Source organism: Eimeria necatrix, genomic scaffold (genome assembly GCF_000499385.1).
Source record: "Eimeria necatrix Houghton genomic scaffold, Enh_scaff177, whole genome shotgun sequence".
NCBI lineage: Eukaryota > Apicomplexa > Conoidasida > Eucoccidiorida > Eimeriidae > Eimeria > Eimeria necatrix.
Genome location: NW_013655046.1, coordinates 36,037 through 57,106, shown reverse-complemented (window position 1 = coordinate 57,106; position 21,070 = coordinate 36,037). Strand labels below are relative to the sequence as shown.

The window sequence follows — 21,070 nt, the reverse complement described above, 5'->3', positions numbered from 1 at the left end:
TTAGGCCACAGAAAGGCTGGCTGGTCACCTACGGCAGGGCATGGCATAGCAAACCAGGGACAATGCCGGAAGCTCGTTTAGTGAAGGTTCATTCAGCCCCCAGTTGCTGAAATTATTGTGGAAAATGCATTGTTAGTATGGGGCTGGTATAGAATTTGTATTGTGTAGCGCGTGGTCAGGCTGCGAAGACCCGAAACGATGAGCAACTCCTCGGGTGGTCACCGAGGAACCGCCCTGCCTGGAAACAATGTATCCCAGTGCAATCAGCACATTCGCCGTACTCATCAATATCGAAATTATAACAGGGATTCTATTTTATTCCATAGCTTGCACATTTTGGTAATGAGCAATCATTAATGTTACAGCCTCACGCGTGAGCGGTCCGCGCGCTCATGCAGGACCACACGCATCCCACAAACTGCTCAGATGCAAATCAGAATCTCTAACCCACCAAAATATTACTTCTATCATTATCCCCTCGGCAAACTGTAGTTTTGTTTCAGCACTGCGAGCCAGGATGTGCCCCATTGCGCGCACATCACACAAACTGCTAAGATGCAAATCATGCTCTGCGAACTACTGAAATGTTACTTCTATTGTTATCCCCTCTGTAAGCTGACGTTTTGTACCAGCACTACTTTCTGATATTTTCCCCTTTGAGTTTGTCCTGTGAGTGTTCAATGCCTTCATTGATCACAAGGCGTTGTTGTCGGCGTGCCGTACGAACTATCCATCTTTACGTAGCTTACGCGCATTAGACTATGTGACTTGAGGGACCAGGGCCTCAAAGCTACTTGTTGTTGGCTGCGTGGTGCTTCATTTACACGGGAGCCGGAACTGGCAGAAGTTACATACTAGCTAAACGATTGGAAGCTTGGCAAAACTGCAGTAATCAAGCAGCTCCCACCAAACGATCTTTTCATACAAGAGGAATAGAGCAGTTTAGGAATGGAATATTCAATATTTTTCACAATTTTATGTTCACGAAGCATGCGCACATCAGGTTATGTCGATTGAGTGATGAAGGTCAAAGTGCCCCTTGCTGGGTATGCTGTACAGGACATACACGGATGCAACGACTGACTGAAGCTACACGCTGGCTAATAGGCTGGAAACTTTGTAAAGAGCAATACTACAGCAATTCCCATCAAAAAGTCTCTTCACACATGAGGAATAGAGCAGAATGCATTCGATATTTCTCATCATTCTGCGACTCCCAAGCTGTTCCACATGGCCACGAGTGGCAGCAGCAAACTCTTCCCGCCGCAATTTACTATGGTCGTCCACCTATCACTGGGTAGTCTTCGTGGCTGGTACAAATCAAGGCGCAGCCACTAGAACTTTGTTTGTCGCAATTACTGAAGCTCTAGTGGCTGCGCCCTGATTTGTACAAGCGACGAAGACTTTCGAAAATGCACCAATATGAGTATTACATTGTGCTAGAGACACACTATGCACGCAGTGCGAAGCCAGCAGAATGGAGAGCAAGCCAGTTGATTCAGTGTTGGCGCTTTTGGAGAAGGGATTTTCAGAGACACCTACGCAAGATGAAGGCTTCCACGACAAACAAATAAACAGATAGTCAGTTGGATAGGCGTTGACGGCTACCCACCGAGAAGGCCGTAATCATACACTTGGACTAGGAAGCAGTAAGCTTCGTCTACGGAGATACAACCAACCTGCTATAAGAGCCATGCAAACGTCTGAGAAAAGTGCTTTCGAACTAGGCCAGTGTGCGGGATATGCTGAGATAATTTCTCAGTGCAAAACCAGAAATCCTCGGTCAACAGATGACATAAAAAAATGCACTCAATTTTAAATTGCACGACGCAAGAAACATCGACTACTGCCCGCGCCACCTGGGAGACTATCCCCAGGTCGATAAGAAAGCAGGTTGCCGCAGCGGCGGCAGTATGAAGGCAAAATTTTTCTATTGGGCATGCCTTGCAGGCTGTCAGTGATTGACGTGTTGTCTGTGCAGCTTCCTGAGAATTTTAATAATGAGAAATGAAATGCATTAGTTTCTGCTTGTGGCAAAAAGCCGCAGTGTCCTCGGGAAGACAGCATGTAAGCTGACACTACTACGGCAATCCGAGGTCGCATTCTGATGTAGAGGACACTTGCGCCTTTGCAATTCCTTTCAAACTCCACGGCACGTAGACTTCAAGGCCTGCAAGGCAGAATATGGGGGGACGAAGCTTTGGCTCACGGGGATTGGCAATATTTCTCAACTGTTAGCTGTCCAACGTTTATTGCATCACCAAGGAGAAAATGTGCCAACTATTTCCGATCAGAATGCGAAACTACAATGGCTCACGCTGATGAGGTCGATGTAGTCAATTTCATCACCTTTTGTACCCGGCAACAACTCCTGGACTATGGATCTGATCTCTTCATGCGACTGTTCAAAGCCTTCATGCATACACCACGACATTTTCGTCAGGTCATGGTGCACAAACGTAGTCAATGAAAAGCTGAATGGCGGGTGATATGCGCATTTCCGTCGCTATTCCCACTAGTAGTCATTTGTAAGGTGGTATATGAACACTGCGCCCACACGTCCAACGAGCGTTGATTCGCTTACCGCAGCGGTCGAAAACTTGGACCGCCTCGCTTAAGGGCACTTTCCGCCCAAGCGATGATCGAGCAAATTCCTTTGTCAATAGCTGAAACATACGAGGTTGCTGGTACAAACGCGCCCTAAAAAGGCCCAAAAGCGATGCAGCATCAGAGGCACAGGGACAGAAGTGAAACTCAAGGTTAACATGCGTGTAAGAAGCCAAATTAATTTAACTTCTATGGAGTATTCTACTCATTTATGGGGGAAGAATTGGCAATAACTCACTGAAGAAGCTTGAAGCTCTTTTTTATTGCTCGAATGTCCTCGAGCTTTGTGAACTCGACCTTCGCAGTCTCTCCGTATCCCTTGATGTCCTGCAGTAGCGTGCAGAGAAGGGTAGCCGAGGCACTGCTCCTTTAATTGGCTTAAATTTGTTGCCTGGCACACGAGTGTCCATCTGCCGCTGGGAAGTGCCTTACACTGTGCAAGGCATCACTTAATTTCTGGCTGTTTGCCAAAAATGGCCCTTGCAGCTCCAGCATTCCTTTGCAAAACTCTTCGAAGTCTACTTTTCCATCTTCGGTGGAATCGAAGAACCTCGCAATGGCAAGAGCGTCCTGTCACATCACGCATGTCCGCATTTGCTGGCATATATGCGGGTCTGTTCTGTCAATCTGAGCCATGGCTTTAGAGTTGTGCGGCAAGCCGTACCTGTTCGGTGAGAGTGTAGCCAAAACGCTCCATTCCGTTCTGAAAATCTTGATATGTCAGAAATCCCTTGCGTTGCTGCAGCATAAATGAGCTGGAAACGACGGCAGCTTCTACTTCACTGAACGGCCAAATATTCAGAGTAGGCTTGGCTATGTCGCAGCACAAGCAGGCGAAGGAGGAAGATCTACATAATGTTGGACCCAACCTCATCGCAGGAAGAAAACATGTCGCCCGTTTTAATCTCGTTTCCACGAAGACCTTCCCACAGACGCCTTAGGTGCAAAAGGACGCGTTCTTGGTCTGGTTCGGCATCGTGATGTCCCCCAGGAAACTCAATGGTGCCCATGATTTTAAATCTTTGTCCATTAATTGTTACTATGGACCTGCGCGAAATCGAGGAACCACTTTGCTGCCACTATGAGCAGGCTGCAAAAGGCCAGCAAAGGAAAAGCAGGACGTGTACAACGGCCATTCCTACCCTACAACAAAGTCGCTAGCCTGAAATGGCCTCCCAGCATCTTCATTAAAGTATACGGATCTCTGATGCAATTTTTCTCCAGCCGTTGAATTTTGCCTACGAACAGCACGTACTGGAGTTCGGACGGAACATGAAAAACAGACATGGCCCCAATTTTACGAGATGAGCCAGTCGAGTAGAAGCCGCGAAATAAACGCCTACCACTCCACTTTGGGCTGGAAAACGGAAACTGAGTTGTCTTCAGGGAAGAAGAGTATATGTACTACTTGGCCAGAACCACAAATGCAGATGCTTTGTTCAGATATGGCTCTGAACGACAGTGGAGCCTTGCGTTCATTATTTATCTGCGGAAGATTAGGCCGCGCATGAGTTCTACGAATTGCACAATTCGGAGGAGGAGGTAAAATCTTGTCAGTTTCAATATTGATGGGCTCTTGAAGTTGTATTCCCAATGTCTCCCTGCAAAATAAGAGCCGGCAGTCGCACGTGATGTTCTTGGAGCACAAGGAAAAGGCGCCAGAGAGTAGCATTCTCCTACATAGGTTACACGTATCTTTTAGACAAATCAGCTAGTGACGTCACTGAAAATGCATTCTGGCTTACTTGACAAACGAAGTGGTAAACGAATCGGCCGCATATATAAAAAAGTCGCGATCCGCTATAGTCACGACTGACCCAACCTGAAGAATCAGCAATTGTCCCATGCAGAAGAACTACTGATGGGGATGGAAATGTATTAAAGACCTGCCTATGGTAAAGCCACTTGAGATTCCGCACCTTGAAATCCTGAAGGGTAAAGTATGCGCTTTCAGGCGGAAGCGGTTCTGATGGGCCCACGCTTGCACGAATGCCTGGAGGCACGCTTTGACAGGCTGCCCTCGAACGTTTTGGCTCAGCCTTGCTGAGAAGAGTTCTACAAAAATGGCATTTTATTGAGGGCAGATGGCTATAGAGACAATGCTAGAATATAACAGTCTTCACCTGACCCTTAAGTACTTTCCTTCTGCTGATGAAAACGGTAAAACGTGTTCCACCCCTAGCTTGAAGGTTTTCTCGGAGTTCCAGAGTATTATTTCTGCGTAATAAACAGTTATCAAGTCAATACAGCGTGAAGATTTCCAACTAAAACGTGCCCTAGTTCTCGATAAAATACGGTTTGACCGTTCAGTGCCCAGCCGTTGGCCCTAAACCCTAAACCTGAAGTTACACGCTTACGAACATCAGTAATACCTGGGAAAATATAATATTGTGTACATTCGCCTCTCGAGCTTGTTCGTGAAATTGTCGTCGAAGTATGCATAAAATCTGCAGACCTGCACTTCGCACGCAAGCAGCAACTACCTTGGCTCCCTATAGAGGCTGATAGTGTGCTGACTTTAACTTTGTGAACTAGATGAACTCTCACCGGCTCAGGGCTATCGATGCGCTTGTGGAAGTCGTCTGTGGTGGGCTTGACACTGACACATACTGATGCATCACCCCTGAAAGCCCAAAAGCAGCCTACTGTGCGAAGGCTGCCGAGCCCCCAATGTTCTTTGGCGCCAAAATAATGTTGTACTAGCTTAAGTCACGAGCAAATGTGCAACGCTTTTGTGTGGCGTACTTGCTATCTTTCATATGATTCGGGTGTGCGCTTCCCGGAAAGTCTGAGCTGTAGTCAGAAGGCTGGCTCATGCCAGACTTCCTATACCACTCCTTCACGAAAACACATGCCAGCCATTAAGAACGTAATGCACTTCCGTTTTCCCAAAACTTTTTCAGCTGCCGAGGAATTAGAACTCCAAAATATTGGTATTTCGAACACATAACGGGATGACTTACCCTAGTGAATGCATCGCAGGCAGTCAGTGCAAACGTTTTTCCGTACGCAATGAAAGTTGTGCCAACGCGCAGGTCTGCCGGAGACACAAGCTTCTCTTGTTCATCTGCCCTTGGAAAACGATGCCTCTTGATTAATGTGCCACTACGCATGCCGCTGTTGTCGATTTTGGGCTCGACGACGGCCATAGTGTCATCCTGCGAAGTTTTGTTTCGAACAGAGCAAGTCACTTGCTATGTCAGAATTGTATCGACCCCACTTCAGTTGTGCTTCAAGCCAGCAGAGCATTCCCACCTCAAGGTAGTATAAGATTTCGACAGGCCTGCTGCGGTAATTCTCCAGTCTTGATTCGTCAACGTGCTCGTTAAAGTAGGCAAAGAACCTGAGGACCTTGTGCTCCATTACATCCCATGCAGGAGCACCCACAGAACTTGAAATGTCCTTTCTGTAGGTATCTCTGGTGGTTGCGACGGGAAGAGTTGAACCATCGCGCCAAGGATCTTTATCTCTGTAAATTGAAGTCAACACACTCGCGTAAACAGCTCTGCGCGACTCAATCCCTTATTCTCGTGTTTCACGGGCAAGTCAACGTAAGAGCCAGCCTTGTGACAGTTTACCTCTCCAAAGTAACGAAACGGGAAGCAGCGTTAGAACGGGCATCTTCAGGTGAGGCTATAGACTTGCAGAGATATCTTCGCGCTTCTCCCTCGCCCACGAGCTGACCCGGATGGAACTAGTACACGGGGCAGACGACACACGATGCGTTGGCCTTCAGAAAAAGGTGATGATTACTGGAAACACTAAGGCGCCATGCATTATGAATTGCAGTCTAACGGATGAAAGCTGTGCATTTATTCAGAAGTTTCTTGGGAGTCAATCCATTCCATTGGTTGCTTATGGCAACCAATGGATTGTTTTGGGCCTCTCGCCCTTGTGGCGCACCCACCTGAAAGCTCTTATGCAGCAACATTTTCCAAATACAAAAGATTGCCGTTGAAACTGGGCTTTAAAGGGATTTTCCCCACGTTAAACCCCCAAGTTCTGCAGAGTAGCCTCCAGACGCTTCTCCACCGTGCGGTGCACTGCTTTTCGTGCACGTCGTTTGGCTAAGCAGCTTAGTTCTGCATGTATTGTCCACTAATGTAGGACCAGTTCGCTCACAATTTCTATGGTTTAACGTAATTTGTCTCTACTAGAAACTTGCACGAGGGCATGCTAACTGTGGCTGCCCGCTCAATTAACGGCCGCACTTGGGTCGATGCTGCAGCACCACCGATCCTCGACGAGGCCCCAGTTTTATGCATGTGCGAACCCCACATAAAATGAAAAAAATCTAGTACAGCACTGTTTAATATTGTATATATTCGTATTTGATAGATAAACTTCCCGGCGTTTCCCCTTCCTGTACGACTTTTGCTCTTGCCGTGCTTCGGGGAAGAAGGCGCCTTGAGGTGTCTGGCTTACTGCAGATTCCGTGACGGAAAAAAAAACAAATATATGCTATACGTGGGCTGCAAGGGTTACTTTGAACTTCTAGTGGATTTTCCGCGTTTGGAGCAGATCAATGTGTGCTTCGAGCAGCCGCCTTACAGACAATGGTTGGGGTTCTCTCCAGTTCCTATGCTTTGAGATGTGCTAGTTGCGTGACCTTGGGCATATGCTTCATCTTCTTACTGATAAAAGAGGCAGATTTTCAGCCAAAGAGACCGCTTCAGCCTCACGCATGAGGGTCCTCAAGCGCCCATGAGCACCCTGGTAGCGGGGCCCTAAGCTTTTATACTTTCAGACGAGCCCTACGCCAGCCGCTGGAGTCAAATGCCATAGGGATTTACACCTGAACGTATGCGGTACTGGCATTTTATTTTCCTTGGCCTTCGGAAGCAGAAGAAGCCATTTTCCCCAGAACGGATGGGGCAACCAGCCATCCGGAGCATGTCAGGCCGTTCATGACACAGACCAAGTTTTCTGCATTATTCTCGTGATTAACCGCATCATTTTGATTTATATACAGGCTTTTGTTGCCTTGTAGCACTACCAAATAGGGCTTTCGTGAAAATCCTTCAAAAACCGTGTCTGTCCATCGCTGAGACGGATCAGTCAAAAACTACGAGGCAGTGCCTTCGGTTGGGCTCCTGGTAGATCAGGAAGTGTTTGAAGTGGAAGCTGCAAACTTAGTGCACAAGCTTCTAACGCCGCGAAAGAAGCTCATCAAAATTATGAAGGCCACCAGTCAGCTTCGCAGTGCAATGGCTGAGTGAGTCTTAGTGCGTGTCTGAACTAGTTGGCTGCGAGCACCAAGACTGGTCTGGTTGCCACGGGCGCCTGACGAATGCGCTCTTGCTAGCTGTAACACTGGAGGCACGAATATGCCTCTCATGTGAGTTTGCGGGAGAGGCCGTGGGAATAGAGGTCCTAGTAGCGCAACATTGTGGCAACCGTGAGGCTGTCACAGGGGTACTTGGTATTTCGCTGACGCCATCAATATCTTTCACGGAGCTAGAACGCGCAGAAGAGCCCCTTCCTGGCCTTTGCTGAGCAGGTCTAACAAGCTTCGATATAAAGGACCCTTTTGCGGCCGTGGCAGAGGTGTCGTAGTGCCTAGAAGGAGTCTGGGCACTATTGAGACCTGCAGAATCATTGGCAGCGTCTCGGTCTGCCATACAGTTTTTGCCATCATTCTCAAAGCTTGAGGCCCCCCGAACAACTCCTGCATTTGGTGGCACTCCTCCGTGTTGGATTTTCTTACAATCAGGAATTTCAGGAATATCACAGCTAGCGGCCTCCGGGTGAGAGCCTGCCACTGAGCCTGCATTGATAGCTGAAGCATTGGCTGAAGCACTGGAGCCTGCCTGAGAAGTCAGAGGATCAAGTTTGTAAGACTGAGCTACAGCCGCGAGGTCAAGCCAGTCCGTTGGAATGCTGTCACGATTTGCTGTCTCAGCCCTCAATGTAGCAAGCTTATGATGGGGCAGGGCGGCCGAGGTCCCGGCGCAAAAGCGAAGCATATGCAGGCCATTTCGATCCAGTGGGTCCTTTGGGCCAGAGGCTCGTGAGGTTGTGCCGCAAGGATACTGCAACAATGCACGTTGCTCAGCGGGAGATAAAAGGCATTCTTGAACCCTTCGCACCAAAGGGTGTAGCATAAAATCATCGCTGCTGTCGTACGGCTGCTGCTCAATTGAATCACCGCCCAACAAAGGCCAACAATAAAAGGTGCCACTCGAGGAGCATTTATGTCTATCCTGAACAGCCACACACTGCGAGCCGCAATTGGTATTAAGAATGGTGTGAGACTGAGTTCGTGGCGTTCTATATTCTGCAAAATTGCACTGCAAGGCCAGAGGAGGAACTACACTGCAACGAAATGTGCTTTGTTGCGTGGATCGATGCAGTCTGAAAGAGATGCTGGCATTGTATTCACAGTAACGGCAACGGGGTCAATGCGAGCAATAGTCGCTGCTGACGGGTAGCTGTACAGTCAAACGATTTTGTTCGCAAACGTGAAAGCTAATGTCAGCAGTCACCCCACCTGCGATGGGTCGAGCCCTCCCTGGCTAAGGAGCGCGCGAAGCGTAGTTTCTTTTTCCTGATCAAAGAAAATACAAAGAAGGTGCAGACTGCCACTGAACAGACAGCGCAAGCTACTGCGGAGTTGCTCACGCCATTTGATTAGCGACGCCCTAAATGCAAATAGCCACGGGCGCCGCAGCAATACCGGAGGCAATTGAAAGAGGCAACGTATGTTGCTTTCGCCTTCACACTGCGCCTCTGCGATTCTTGCATTATAGGCATTCTTGGCAGGACCTAAAGGTGATCTTTTGGAGTAATATTTGGAGTAACATAACGTTTTGACATATGATGAAAGTGTTCACTGGCGTGTGAATTTTACCACTTACCTTGAGTAGTGCTTTAACCGTAAGCGAAGCGTCTTCGCGGTTCGGAGAAGGCGAGTCTACTTGCATCGCGCACTCGTCAGGCCGCCGGCTCTCTCCTTCCTCCACGAATCGCCGGTGAAGCGCCAAAACTTGTTGAACGTCATACGCTGCTGGCTGGCGGGGTATCCTTGCGCAAGAGAAGGTGCTGAGTCCTCTGCACGCTTCGTCTGCACCTCTCACCTGGGGCAGCGGCACAGTAGGATCGGCTTCAGGAGATAAAGGCGTGTCTGAATACATTTCACTATCGCCTGTCTCTCCCGTGAAGCTGCCGCGAAGCAGTCGTTCCAGCTGTTCACACCGTTCAGCAGATTCCATGACTCCAACTGCCTCTAGATGAACACGCAAAAGAGTTGGGCTGTGAAGTTTCACACGGCACAGAAGAGTTGGACATCTTTTCAATGCACGAGCAAAGTGATCCCAACAGAAAAACGTGTCGGTGCGCCCCTCGCTAACTCGGCAACCTCATTCAACTGTTTATTACTTGCAGCGTATTGTGATTACTGGAGAATTTGCAATGTAGATGGCTGAAGTCCAAACTATCCACGCGGCAGGCACAACTTTTAGGCTTTTCGTACCACAGGGTGAGAAATGAATGAATGAAGAGTTTTGCGTGCAACACGAATATGAGTCTGTCCCGTTGAAGGGTCTTCAGCGCTGTTTCCCGACTGTCTTGAGCAATCTCTAATCTCTGTTTCTCCACTTCTTGTTGATGTTGCATAGTTGTTTGCTGCTGGTGTCGGTGCTCTATCAGCAGCTTTGAACCATGATATGCGGCTTCTAGACGAGACAGAGATGTCATGACGGTCTGCAAAATTCATAGGCAGGGGCCAAATGAGGATTCATTCGAACCTCTACGCAACTCTGAGAATTATATTTTGTGGCATTGCAACTCCGTGAAATCTCTGCTATTGCAACGCTAGATGAAGAGTACCCACACTTATCAGCTCCAGGATACTTAGAGCCTGTGCAATCTGCTGTTGCTTCTCCGCCTCTGACAATCCTCCCTCCGAGGCTTCCCTCCGGGATCGAAGAGCAACCGCTGCATGCGCCTCCATCAACGGAACTGCCTTCTTATGGATCTTGCCGACAAGGCGCCATAAAGTTTCGGTGTGCCTCCTCTGAGCACCCCGGCAAGAGCTGCCGAGGTTCCGCGCTGCTTGTGAAAAGCAGCATTCAGCGAGACACGATCTGAAAAATTAAGCAGCCCACGATGTACAGAACTCATGCATGCAATACATTTAGTCAGGTGAGAGGATGAATCGCTGGATCCAATAAGCAGCAGGGTAACACGCTGCAGCATGTCTAATAAAAAGCACACCCCTCCTGATGTCGTTTCATGGGTCGTATCCCAGACAAAGAGGGAACAGTAACTGTAGGCGAGCAACTGCAGCTCACAGAATACGGATGTCCCCCTGGAGAAGACTTCTTCCTAGGACTTGATTGAGCAAGAAGGTAACCAAGTAGCGAACGGAACCAAGACGTGAATTCATCTGAGTAAAATAGCAACACCGCTCAAGCCACAGGCAAACTGACACTGCTTAGTGGTGCACGATTGCGCACCACTAGATCGCAGCAGCTATCTGTGCTCAATCGTCCTTTAGATTACAAGCTCACTGCGATTGGGCTCTTGTACAGGTAGTCTTGGTATCTGCCCATACAGAGAAGCAAGCAATTGCAGCATTGTTGAATCGGCTGCTTATCGGGAAGTGGCGCCAAATTTCCATCCTTTAAGTCCGTGCAGAGCGGCAGCTTCTGCTTGGAGGAGGCAGAGCTCCCTGAGCTTCTGTACTGCTGCATGCGCCGGCGAATGACGGCTTCAGCAAGAAGCAAAGCTGAAGCGGCCCCTTGGAGGCTCAGGCCCGCGCTGTAGAGTGCTTCATAATGCTGAGGCTCGAAGAAAAATTCAAGAGCTTGTGTGATGCCATCCATTACAATGTGAAAGCTGAGGGTGTGAGCACTGATTACTGTTTCTCCGACTGATGTCAGCTGGATATGCTGGCGGCTGCTACGACGGGTAGTCGGCTGGTCTACGTGTTGGAAGTTAGCGGCCACGTCCCCTGAGCCACAGACTGCCCCCCCAACAGCAGATTGCGCTGCGGTGGAAACTGCTGTTGTCGCTGCCGTTGCTGCAGCGCTGTTAGGATTGGGCGGCGCATTTGTTAGCAGAAAAAGCAAAAGATGAGCTCCGAAGGCGGCCCGATGTAGTGACCTAAGCTTCAATTCTGCGCTCCACGTTCTAAGAGCCGTAAGACAGCAGAGCAGCTCAACAGGAAATTTAGGTGCTTCGCCGGCTTCGCCTGTCGACTGTCCACCCGCCTGCGTCGTTGAAGTAATATGAGAGGATAGAGCCATGTCAGAGTATTTGTTTTGCATTCGCAGTTCTCCAGCTGCCGTCAGATACCCCTCCAGGGCACCTGCTTGTTGACGCAGCTCTTCCCCACTTGTCTGCAACAATGCATCTGCCTGTGCCACCGCGTGCATCAAAGCAGACGCGAGGTATTCGGTGGTATTGTCCTTGGCTGCAGTCGTCTCGTCAGCTACATCAGGAACTGTGATACACACAAAAAGTCCAAGTAAACACAAAGCCTAAAGCCCAAGGGTCTGCATGTTAAGCACTTACAAAGCAACTCCACAGGCCAGTTTCTATCGACAAGGCAAATACACGAGAGTCCTGACAGGCATCTTTAGGTCGGAAGGGGAAGACGGGGGGAGGCAACAAAGTGATGTGCTTAGTCAGCAGTGCTCCTGCGCAACAGCCTGAAATGAAGAAACCACTACTAAAGCCGCCTACCGTCTGCCGCTTGGGAAACGCTGCAGCTGTTCGTTTCGCCGAGGTCCGGGCCCGGGCGTTTCGTGTCCGTCAGTCCTCCACCCGCCGGTGCTGCCATTCACAATCACCGAAGCAAGCGGCCGGATAGACAACATTGTTTGATATTAGAACATCTGTCGTCTGCTTCATTATGTAAAACAAAACGGGAAGTGCATTTGTAACCGTCTGGAGCTGAGCAATGAGGTATACTGCAAAGAGCTGCACACGGGTACTGTCCACAAAGCCTTACCCGCCACCTGTGAGCGTGGGCCACACGGCAATGCTGCCTCAACGGTGTTCGGATTTGTGGACTCCTCGCCTGCACTGCTGCAGCCATCGCCTTGGCGAAGTGCTAGGCTGTCGAGTCGGCTCTGAGAAAGTCCCGTCGCCGCGATTTGCTTCGTAGCTTCCACAAGACGCGCCCGACACTCAGGCGTCAAAGAGGGCAACAAGCTGCGCGCAGGCACGCATACCTAGATATGCTGCAAAGCTTTCGTTCACATATAAAACAAAAAAGCGCACTCTGAATAAGTTTTCCATGAAGAAATGAGATACGAACTAAGCCGACTAAGACTCTGCCTCGAGGCCGATTGATGCTGGACAAACATCAATCAGCTGCTAATCCTGACAGCAGCAGAGAAAGTACTCACTGTAGGGTGCCTCCTTTAACCGTCAAGTTGCACAGAACGAGGAAGTCGAAAGCCAGACTGCGCTGCTCGTTTGAAGCTCTTGTGTCCGTCAGAAGGGAGAAAAAACGGGCTGCGCACTGTTGTGAAAGGAAGTCACTCAGAGACTCATTGTAGGAGGCAGCGGGCGCTTTGGATTGCAGCTGAATCTGAACATGCTGCGCCAAAGCTCGAGCCATTGTAGCCATCAAATCAACGAGCAGCCTGCGTTCACAGCTCTTCACAACTTCTTGCTTGTCAACGGAATACAATCCAGTATTTATGTCAGTTGCGGCAGCGCCAGAAACATTGAGCTGGAACTGTGAAGCACTGGGACAGGCAGAACTGCTGTGGCAACTGGCACGGCACTTGGACGGCTGACGGCAATGTGGCTCAGAGTAGATCCACTGAAGGCAAATAAGCGTACTCTTTGTTCTTGCAACGAATGAGGCTTCTATGAACTGCAGAAAGAAACCTAGGCCGGTCCTCCACAATTGCTGCTAGCAACAACAGGGCGTCGCGCACGAGATGGCGGAGCTGCTTCGACACTGGCTTTGGTGTTGGGACCCCCTTTCCACTGGAAGTGGTGGTGCATGCGTAAGCAAGGTCGAGCAGCTGCTGCAAGATTTGCTGCTGCTCATAGAGAGGCAAAGTTACCCGCAGGCTGTTGTATGGCTGCATCACCAGCTGCAACATCTGAAGCAGTGCGCAGAGGGCCTCTTGCGCTTGTGCAGTCCGAAGCTGTTGCTGAACCTCTGCAATGCTGCACAGCCAACCCGCCAATCAGCCAACGAAAACATTGGCCTATGAAAGCAGCAGCTGCGTTGGCGATTCACTAACAGCAGGATTGCAATTCGGGGAACGGCATGCGGTGAGAAGCATCGGCGTCAAATACTGGAATTCCAATTCGGCAGAAAGTTGTGCTCCCGCGTGCTGCTCCTTACCAAAAGGCAATCCATTTTAGCAGGATGTCCGTGATGCTCTGTTCCCCCGTCAGCGGGGGCATGGGGGACCCTTCCTCTCTTGATGAGGCCGCTGCGTTGTTGCCAGGGTCAAATATTCGTTTCCATTCATCGTAGATGGCCTTAAGCTGGGACAGCTCCGGCACTACTTGCTTGTTTTGCGTGGCTGAAGAGCTGGAAGGAGGAAACATAAGTAGCAGAAGACTGGATTCAAAGCGGTTTTTCAGCTCTTGGTGCAGCTCCTCTCGCACGGAAAAAGGCTGCCGGCGAACAGTGACGAAACCAGCTCCGCTACTTCTATGGATCCGCTGGGAACGCGTGGAGAGTAACACAGAGCTAAGTTCGGCAGCAGGGATTGCTGTTGAAGCTTCTGCAATAATAGCCGGCGTTGTCGCCTGAGTCGATTCCTCGGAAACGACATCTTCCCCTTTTGGCTGCTCTTGCTGTTCCTGTTGCTGCATATGCGGTGTTTTGCTGCTTGTCTTGGTAGGCAACGGCAATGTCTTTAAAAGAGGACTTTGTGAAGAGGCTCTTGTTTCTTGGCGCGCCCGCAGCAGCAGCGCGAGGCTCTCGGCCGGTATGAGAAGCTGCTTAAGTGCAGCCTCGGGCGGCAGAGCAGAAGCTGCATGCGCCCCTTGCCCCGTGGCCCGCTGCTGCATCACTTCTACAATGCTTTCGGGCGCAGCGGCTTCATGCGCGACTAGCGACAACAGTGTGCTAGCAGCAGAAGAGCCCCCAGGGCTGTCGCTGCGCTGCTGCGGCTGCAGCGCATCCAAGAGGTGAGGCACCAGGGCCAACAGCAGCAGTCCTTGCTGAGATGGGTCCACTGGCATGACAAGAGCCATCAGCGAGAACAGTGCGTCTCTTATCTTGGGGGTCTTGGGCTGCGAGTTCCAGCCCGACGAGGCTATAGCAAAGGGTCGCCGCAAGACCGTTCCAGCGGACGATTTTTGAGATGCAGAAAATGCTGCTGCTGCGTTGCTGCTGCTGCAGAGGAACGGGCTCAGCAGAGCCAGCGAATCCTCAAGACCCAAGGCGACCATCCACTTGGCCGTCGCGATGTATGCTGCCTGCATGACCTGCAAAATACAAAGCGGGAGGACGCAAGCTAAAGAAGTCCAGGAATTTTGCTTCAAAATTAAATACCTTAAATGGAATATCCAGTCAGAAGCAGCACGCAACAGGAAATTGCACAACCAAAACCGAGGTAATCAGATTTCGTTTGGGATTGCCAAAATGGTACCAAGGATATCTGCGGTGTGGTGCTGCGAAAGACAAAGCGGTGCGAAAGATATTAGTTCCTTCATCATTTGTTCAATCCTCTATAGAAAGCAGGGTGCCTGATATAGACATTAAGTATTCTCTTTTTTCAATACCTCCGGAGGGCTACTGACCTTCTTGTCAGAGTCGCAGAGGCACTCAGCAGCCGCCGGCAGCATCTGCTTGTAGACGCGGGCAGCACTCAGTGGAGGTGATGAACTGTCTCCCTCCTTAAGAGCTCTCGGGCTCAGCCGATCACAGAAAACAACCAAAAAGAGCAGCAGCTGGCGGCGCACAGAGGCACTGGGGTCGCCAAGACGCTTGCGCAGCAGCGAGACCAGACCACTGAGCCCTGAAGCGATAAAGATGATATCGACAAACAAAGAAAATAACAAACAGAGCAAATGAAAACTATAAAATAAAGCTCGACACAGCTATACAGATTTGCACGGAAGCCCAATCTTCACAGCTGCAAGAGCCTAAAGGTGCCATCCTAAGGAAACTGGGGTACTGCAGCAGCAAAACATCAGGAGCACTGCCCACTTGTGTTGAAGCAGTCGAATTAAACGCAGCAGAAATGAAAACAAAAGAAGAGAAAACGATAGCAGCAGCAGCAGAAACAACAGCAGAAGCAGCAGCAGCAGCGAGAACTGCAGCAGTGCCTTATGTGGCTGCGGCAGTAAGGGAAGGCTCCTCCTGGGGTGAACAGTCGGGGGGATGTTAAGAAAAGCGACTCGCAAAAGGAGTTAGAGGACACTTGTTGGAAACTTTGGCGGAGTCATAAACGTTTGTGTGGACTTAAAGAAGAGAGTGCATACCCTCAGGTTTGACCCTGTGTCCCGCCTTGTTAACAAATATGTTCAAGAGTTCATTGATCGCCCTTAGGACTGTTTCTTCATCTTGATTTTGCTGCAGCCGCTGCAGCAGCTCAGGGCTAATGTGCGGCGCCACAGAGACACAAGAACACCTGGCTGAACTGGAAGAGTCGGCGGTGGCGACAGCAGCAACTGCAGATGCAGTTGCTGCTGCTCCCGCACCGATCGCAGCCAACGCAGCACCCCAAGACGGCCCCGACTCCTCGACGGGAACTGGATGCTGCTGCTGCTGCTGCTGCTGCTGCTGCCGCTGCTGCTTCAAGGCGTGCTTCACCTCGTCCGGCAGGGGGTGGGCAACAAGCATAGCAGTCACTGCTTTGTCTCCGAGCTCGAGGTAGAGGCGTTTGAGGAGGGGGAAGACTACTGAGCGCGGCCCCTGTGAAAACCCAAGTAAAACAAACAAGAGCAAAAATACGCACAAGAGCAAATGGCAGTGAAAAGCCACTGAAGGGCACAGTCTTCGCAGGCTGCCAAAGCTCGTGAGGGCAGTGGTGTTGAGAAGAAAATGCATGCACGCGCTGCTTTTGGTCTCAGGCTTATTTTCAGTTTTGCTGCCCCACCTTGTTTGGCTCCAGCATCTGCCGGACAATCATGAGCAACTGCTTCGGCGGGTTGAATGCATGCAGGCCCCACTGCTGCAGCAGCTGCTCCAGCAGCAAACAGATTCCCTGCATGATCCTGCCCCCCCCCACGCGGCCTTCGGCCAGCAGCGCCAGCTGAGCTGCAACAGTGGTCGGCGTGTCCACGCACTTGGCCAGAAGCAGACCAATGGTCACCACTGGACCACCCACGCGAGGATCCCCCAGGCGGTCCCCCAGGGGCTCCAGCACGAGATTGACAACAGATTTATCAACTGCTGGCAACTCTCGTTCTCTGCAGGTGGGCGACCTGGGGGTGGCGAAGTCCGCGGAGTTGGCGGGCTCCTTTGCTGCTGCTCCCGCTGCTGCTGCTGCAGTTGCTGCAAAAACTTCTTCCGGCAGCAGCAGGCCTCCGATGACGGCCTGGAGACAAGAAATGCATGCTTCTTCGAGGGCAGTTGTCCTCTCTTTAAAGCCTTTCGACTTCAAGCGCAGGTGCAGCAGTATGTGGGCAGCTGACTGGCGGCACGCAGCAAGTCTGCAGCCGCTGCTGCTGCTGCTGCTGCTGCTGCTGCTGCTGCTGCTGGGTCCCTCCTCTGTCTCCATGTGCCCCTGCGCAGCTCTGCACTTGCTGCAGTCGCACGGGCGGCGGCACCAAGTCTCCAGGGCTTTGTAGGCCCTTTTCCTCTCCAGCCCCGCAGCTGCCTCAAAGCCCTGCAGCAGCTCGAGAGGCAGCAGCTCCCGCGTCCGGGCTTCAGCCTCTTCAGGTCCAATGGTTGCATGCGGGGCTTCCCACGGGGCCCCTGCAGCAGAAGCAGCACTTGAGCTGGAGGCTCCGCCGCCCCCCATTGCTGCTGCTGCAGCGCCACCAGCCCGCCGCAGTGGTCCCCTCGCGCTGAGGCAGCCTAGAGAGGCTTGCTTGCGGAGAATGGTCTTTGGTGGACCAGTGGTCACTGCGCCGGCCGCGGCACCGGGAGCGGTGGCACCAGCCGCTGCTGCTGCTGCTGCTGCTGCTGCTGCTGGCATTGATGCTGCTGCAGCGCCGCGGCTCCGCATGCGCGAAAAGGGGACGCCTGGAGCTGCTGCTGCAGGCCCGTGCAGCAGCGGGCGGCGCGGAGAGGAGACAGGGGCCTGGGGCCCTTTTGCTGCTGCAGCATGCGAGGCTATGGCCTTTTGCAGCTGCCGGCGTTTGGGCTCCGAGAGTTTCTGCAGCGCGTCGCCCACAGCAGCAAAGCCTTGCGCGTGCTTCGCCACTGCAGCAATAAGGGCAACTCCAGCTGCCCTTACTGCTGCGTTTCCATCGTCTGCTGCTGTTCGCCCAGCAGCAAGCAGCAGCGCAGCAGCCTTCTGCAGCGCGGGTGTGGGGCCCCCCTGCTGCTCCGTGGCCTTGGTGAGCTCGTCCAGCAGCAGCTTCTGGTAGTGGGCAAGTTTTTCTTTAATTGGCAGCAAGTCCCCCACCACCACATCTAAGGGAATGCACGACAAGTACGTGCCAATGCATGCGCATGCAGCAGACTGCACGGGCCGGTTGTTCACCTTCAGCTTCGCAAGCGCGTCCGGCAGCAGGCCCCGCAGCTGCTGCTGCAGCTGCTGCTGCAGCTGCTGCTGCTGCGGCCCATCGCCGCCCTGCGGCTGCAGCAGCAGCTGCACCAGCAGCTGCAGCGTCTTCAATGCACAAGTCACCACGGGGAGCGTTGGCTCAGCTGCCAGCGTGCGGTGCATCAGCGGCAGCAGCTGCTGATGTAAGAAAGGGTTTTTCTTGTAAAGGCAGACACAATCTCGCAGAGCCTGAGAAAAGCGCGCAAAACAAACCCATTCACGCGCATGCAGCAGCAGAAGCAGCAGCAGCAGGAGTAATACTTCTACAGAGAGCACTGCTGCTGCTGCTCTGATAGAGCTGCAGCAGCAGCAACACCAGCAGCGTGCAGATGCTGAAATAAGAGCAGTGGCAGAGTAAGAGGTGAAGTCCCTAGCAATGCAGCAGCTGCTTCGAGCGCAGCTAAGCAAGTGCTGGGTGAGCAAAACGAGCAGCAGCACGCACAGCAGCAGCAACACCGACAGCAGCAGCACGCACAGCAGCAGCAACACCGATAGCAGCAGCAGCAGCAGCAGCAGAGCGAGAGCAGCAGCAGGGATCGCCGCGCAGGCAGTAAGCCTCACGGCTTCGAGCTGCTGCCAGGCCTGCAGCTTGACTTTCCAAGGGGGCTCTTCATTTCCCTCTCTTTCCCCTTTTGCTGCTGGCTGGGTCCCCTCTGTGACTCGGATTACCCAGTCAGTTTGCTGCTGGCAAACGGCCTTCAGCACATCAGTTTCGGCGAGAAGTCCCGCAGCAAGTGGGGCCCCACACCCCCCCTCCCCCAGCTCTGCTGCATGCGTTTTGCTGCTGCTGGGGCCCTCGCTGGCCATCCCAGCTATACAGAGGTGTGGGGCGGGGGGCGGGTTCGCAGCAAACTGTTCAATGAGTTTTTCGACTTCAGCTTGCATGGACTTGCTGCCTTTCAAGCCCTCCAGAACGGCCTTCTTTGCTGCTGCTGCAGCCGCTGCTGCTGCTGCTGCTGCTGCGGGGGCTCCCGCTGCAGCAGCAGTCAGGTGCACGGCCGTGGCAGCCAAAGTGGCCACGGCGCTGCGGACCCGCTTGTCGCTGCATGCAGCAAAGGGCGAAATGGTCTTCACCAAATTTTGGAGGCTGCCCACAGCAGCAACAAACTGCAAGCCGTAGGACTGCAGCAGCTTGAGCAGCAGCTCCAGGCTGCTGCCCACAACTCGGAGAGCCTGGCCCTTGATGGCAGCAACATTGCCTTTCTTTTCAGCCAACAAGGACTGAGTTGCTGCTGCCACGAGGGCTGCTGCTTCTGCAGCACAAGCAGCAGAAGCGCCGCTGAGCCGCAGCAGCACCCCGCAGCAGCCGGCGAAGTGCCGCGGGTTCGGCAGCACCTGCGAGAGGATCTGGCGGCCGTGCTGCTGCAGCAGCTGCAGCGCAGCAGCAGCAGGAAAGGCTGCAGCAGCAGCTTCCGCCCCCACGAGCGCCTGCAGCAGCTCCACAGTCTTCGCAACCACCGGCGCGTTCGTGTCTTTCAAAATAGAAATGAAGTGAGGCTTCACCAGTTCGTCCCACAGCTTGACGCGCTCTTCGCAGCCCCCGCAGCTGTACAGACACCCCACCACTTCGTCAAACCCGTGCAACTTCTGCTTAATTGCTTTACTCTCCAGCCTCACTCCCAGGGGAATTCCGGAAAAGTCTTCTGCCTTCTGCAGGGGCCCCAGGCCCCCATCTCCCAGCTCTTCCGCTGCATGCAGCAGCTCCGCCTCCTCAGCTTCGCAGGCCCCTGAGGACGGCCTCTTCTCAGGGGGGCTTCGCCGGCCCCCGCCAGCCCCCGGGGGCCCCCGGGTTCGCTGTGGGGGACTGCAGCGTCAGCCGCTGCACTCCCAGACAGGAAAAGTCCAGCAGCTTCGTTGCTGCACTTTCTGGGCTGGCGAGGGAGGGGGGCAGCGGCCGGAAAGCCTCCTCAGGGGGGCCCCCGGGGGGCCCCTGGAGGCTGGGGGCCCCCAGGGGGGGCCCCTCGGGAGAAGGCGGGGGCTCTGCCTCTGCTGCTGCTGCCAAAGCTGTGGAGGCCGAGGAGCAGCTCTCAGCTGACTGGGCCCTTGTGGTCACTGAGGAGAAGGCGGAGTCGAGGGACTCAGTCGCATTTTCTTTAATTTGTTTTTCAGAAACAAACTCAGTACCCTCTTGCTTTATGCTGCCCCCGCAAGCGGCCGGGGCCCCAGCAGCAGCAGCAGCAGCCACGGCTCCCGCTGCTGCCCTTGCGGCCTCGAAAGAGCCTTCGCCGCAGACGCTCCCTCCAACTGCGTCACACTGCTGCTGCTGCTGCTGCTGCTGCTGCTGCTGCTGCTGCTGCTGCTGCTGCTGGGTGATTTCTACTGCACGGAACTTGGCGCCCTCTGTGGCCTCGCCTGAAGAGTTCAGCCTCCGGCCAAAGAACTCCTGCATCTTCTTCGGGCGGGCCTTGGGAAACAGCAGCCGCCGCTTGCGGGGGGGGTCAGCCTCGTGCTGCGGATTGGGCGCTGCTCCCTTTGCTGCTGCTGCTGCTGCTGCTGCTGCTGCTGCTGCTGCAGTGGGCTGCTGGGGGCCCCCGTGCGCCTCATCTGCTGCTGGGGAGTGGAGAAGAGGCCCTTCGGGCTGCTCGTGCTGCTGCTGCTCCATGGGTAGAAGCAGCGAATTGGCAGGGGCTCCAAACAGCCCCACCCCTGCCCCCCTACCACCCACAGGCGAGAGGGGTCAGTTTAGGGTTTGGGGTTTGGGATTTGAGAGCTTTCTCATTATATTTGTTTTATGTATAAGGGCCAAAGAGCCCGGGGACGCTGCAGTGCTAGAAAGACAAAAGCCAAATGTACCTGCTGGCCAGGTTCAACGAGTCATG

General features: G+C 52.8%; 2 protein-coding genes across 2 annotated transcripts; both read right to left on the bottom strand.

Annotated features, from left to right (window-relative positions):
- Window positions 1-2,081: 2,081 nt before the first annotated feature.
- On the bottom strand, window positions 2,082-3,583 carry ENH_00022170 (hypothetical protein, conserved; the record flags this gene model as incomplete). The annotated part of the gene is given in 7 exon segments (XM_013584598.1): window positions 2,082-2,170; window positions 2,320-2,412; window positions 2,585-2,700; window positions 2,846-2,934; window positions 3,040-3,177; window positions 3,272-3,544; window positions 3,548-3,583. Coding segments are annotated over 7 exon segments (834 nt in total).
- A 4,246-nt stretch (window positions 3,584-7,829) lies between these two features.
- ENH_00022160 (hypothetical protein) lies at window positions 7,830-20,853 on the bottom strand (the record flags this gene model as incomplete). The annotated part of the gene is given in 17 exon segments (XM_013584597.1): window positions 7,830-8,810; window positions 9,098-9,154; window positions 9,465-9,858; window positions 10,079-10,308; window positions 10,439-10,691; window positions 10,899-10,993; window positions 11,118-12,052; window positions 12,295-12,384; window positions 12,563-12,765; window positions 12,963-13,202; window positions 13,405-13,740; window positions 13,922-15,018; window positions 15,334-15,551; window positions 16,018-16,450; window positions 16,635-18,440; window positions 18,813-19,994; window positions 19,999-20,853. Coding segments are annotated over 17 exon segments (9,405 nt in total).
- Window positions 20,854-21,070: the final 217 nt, after the last annotated feature.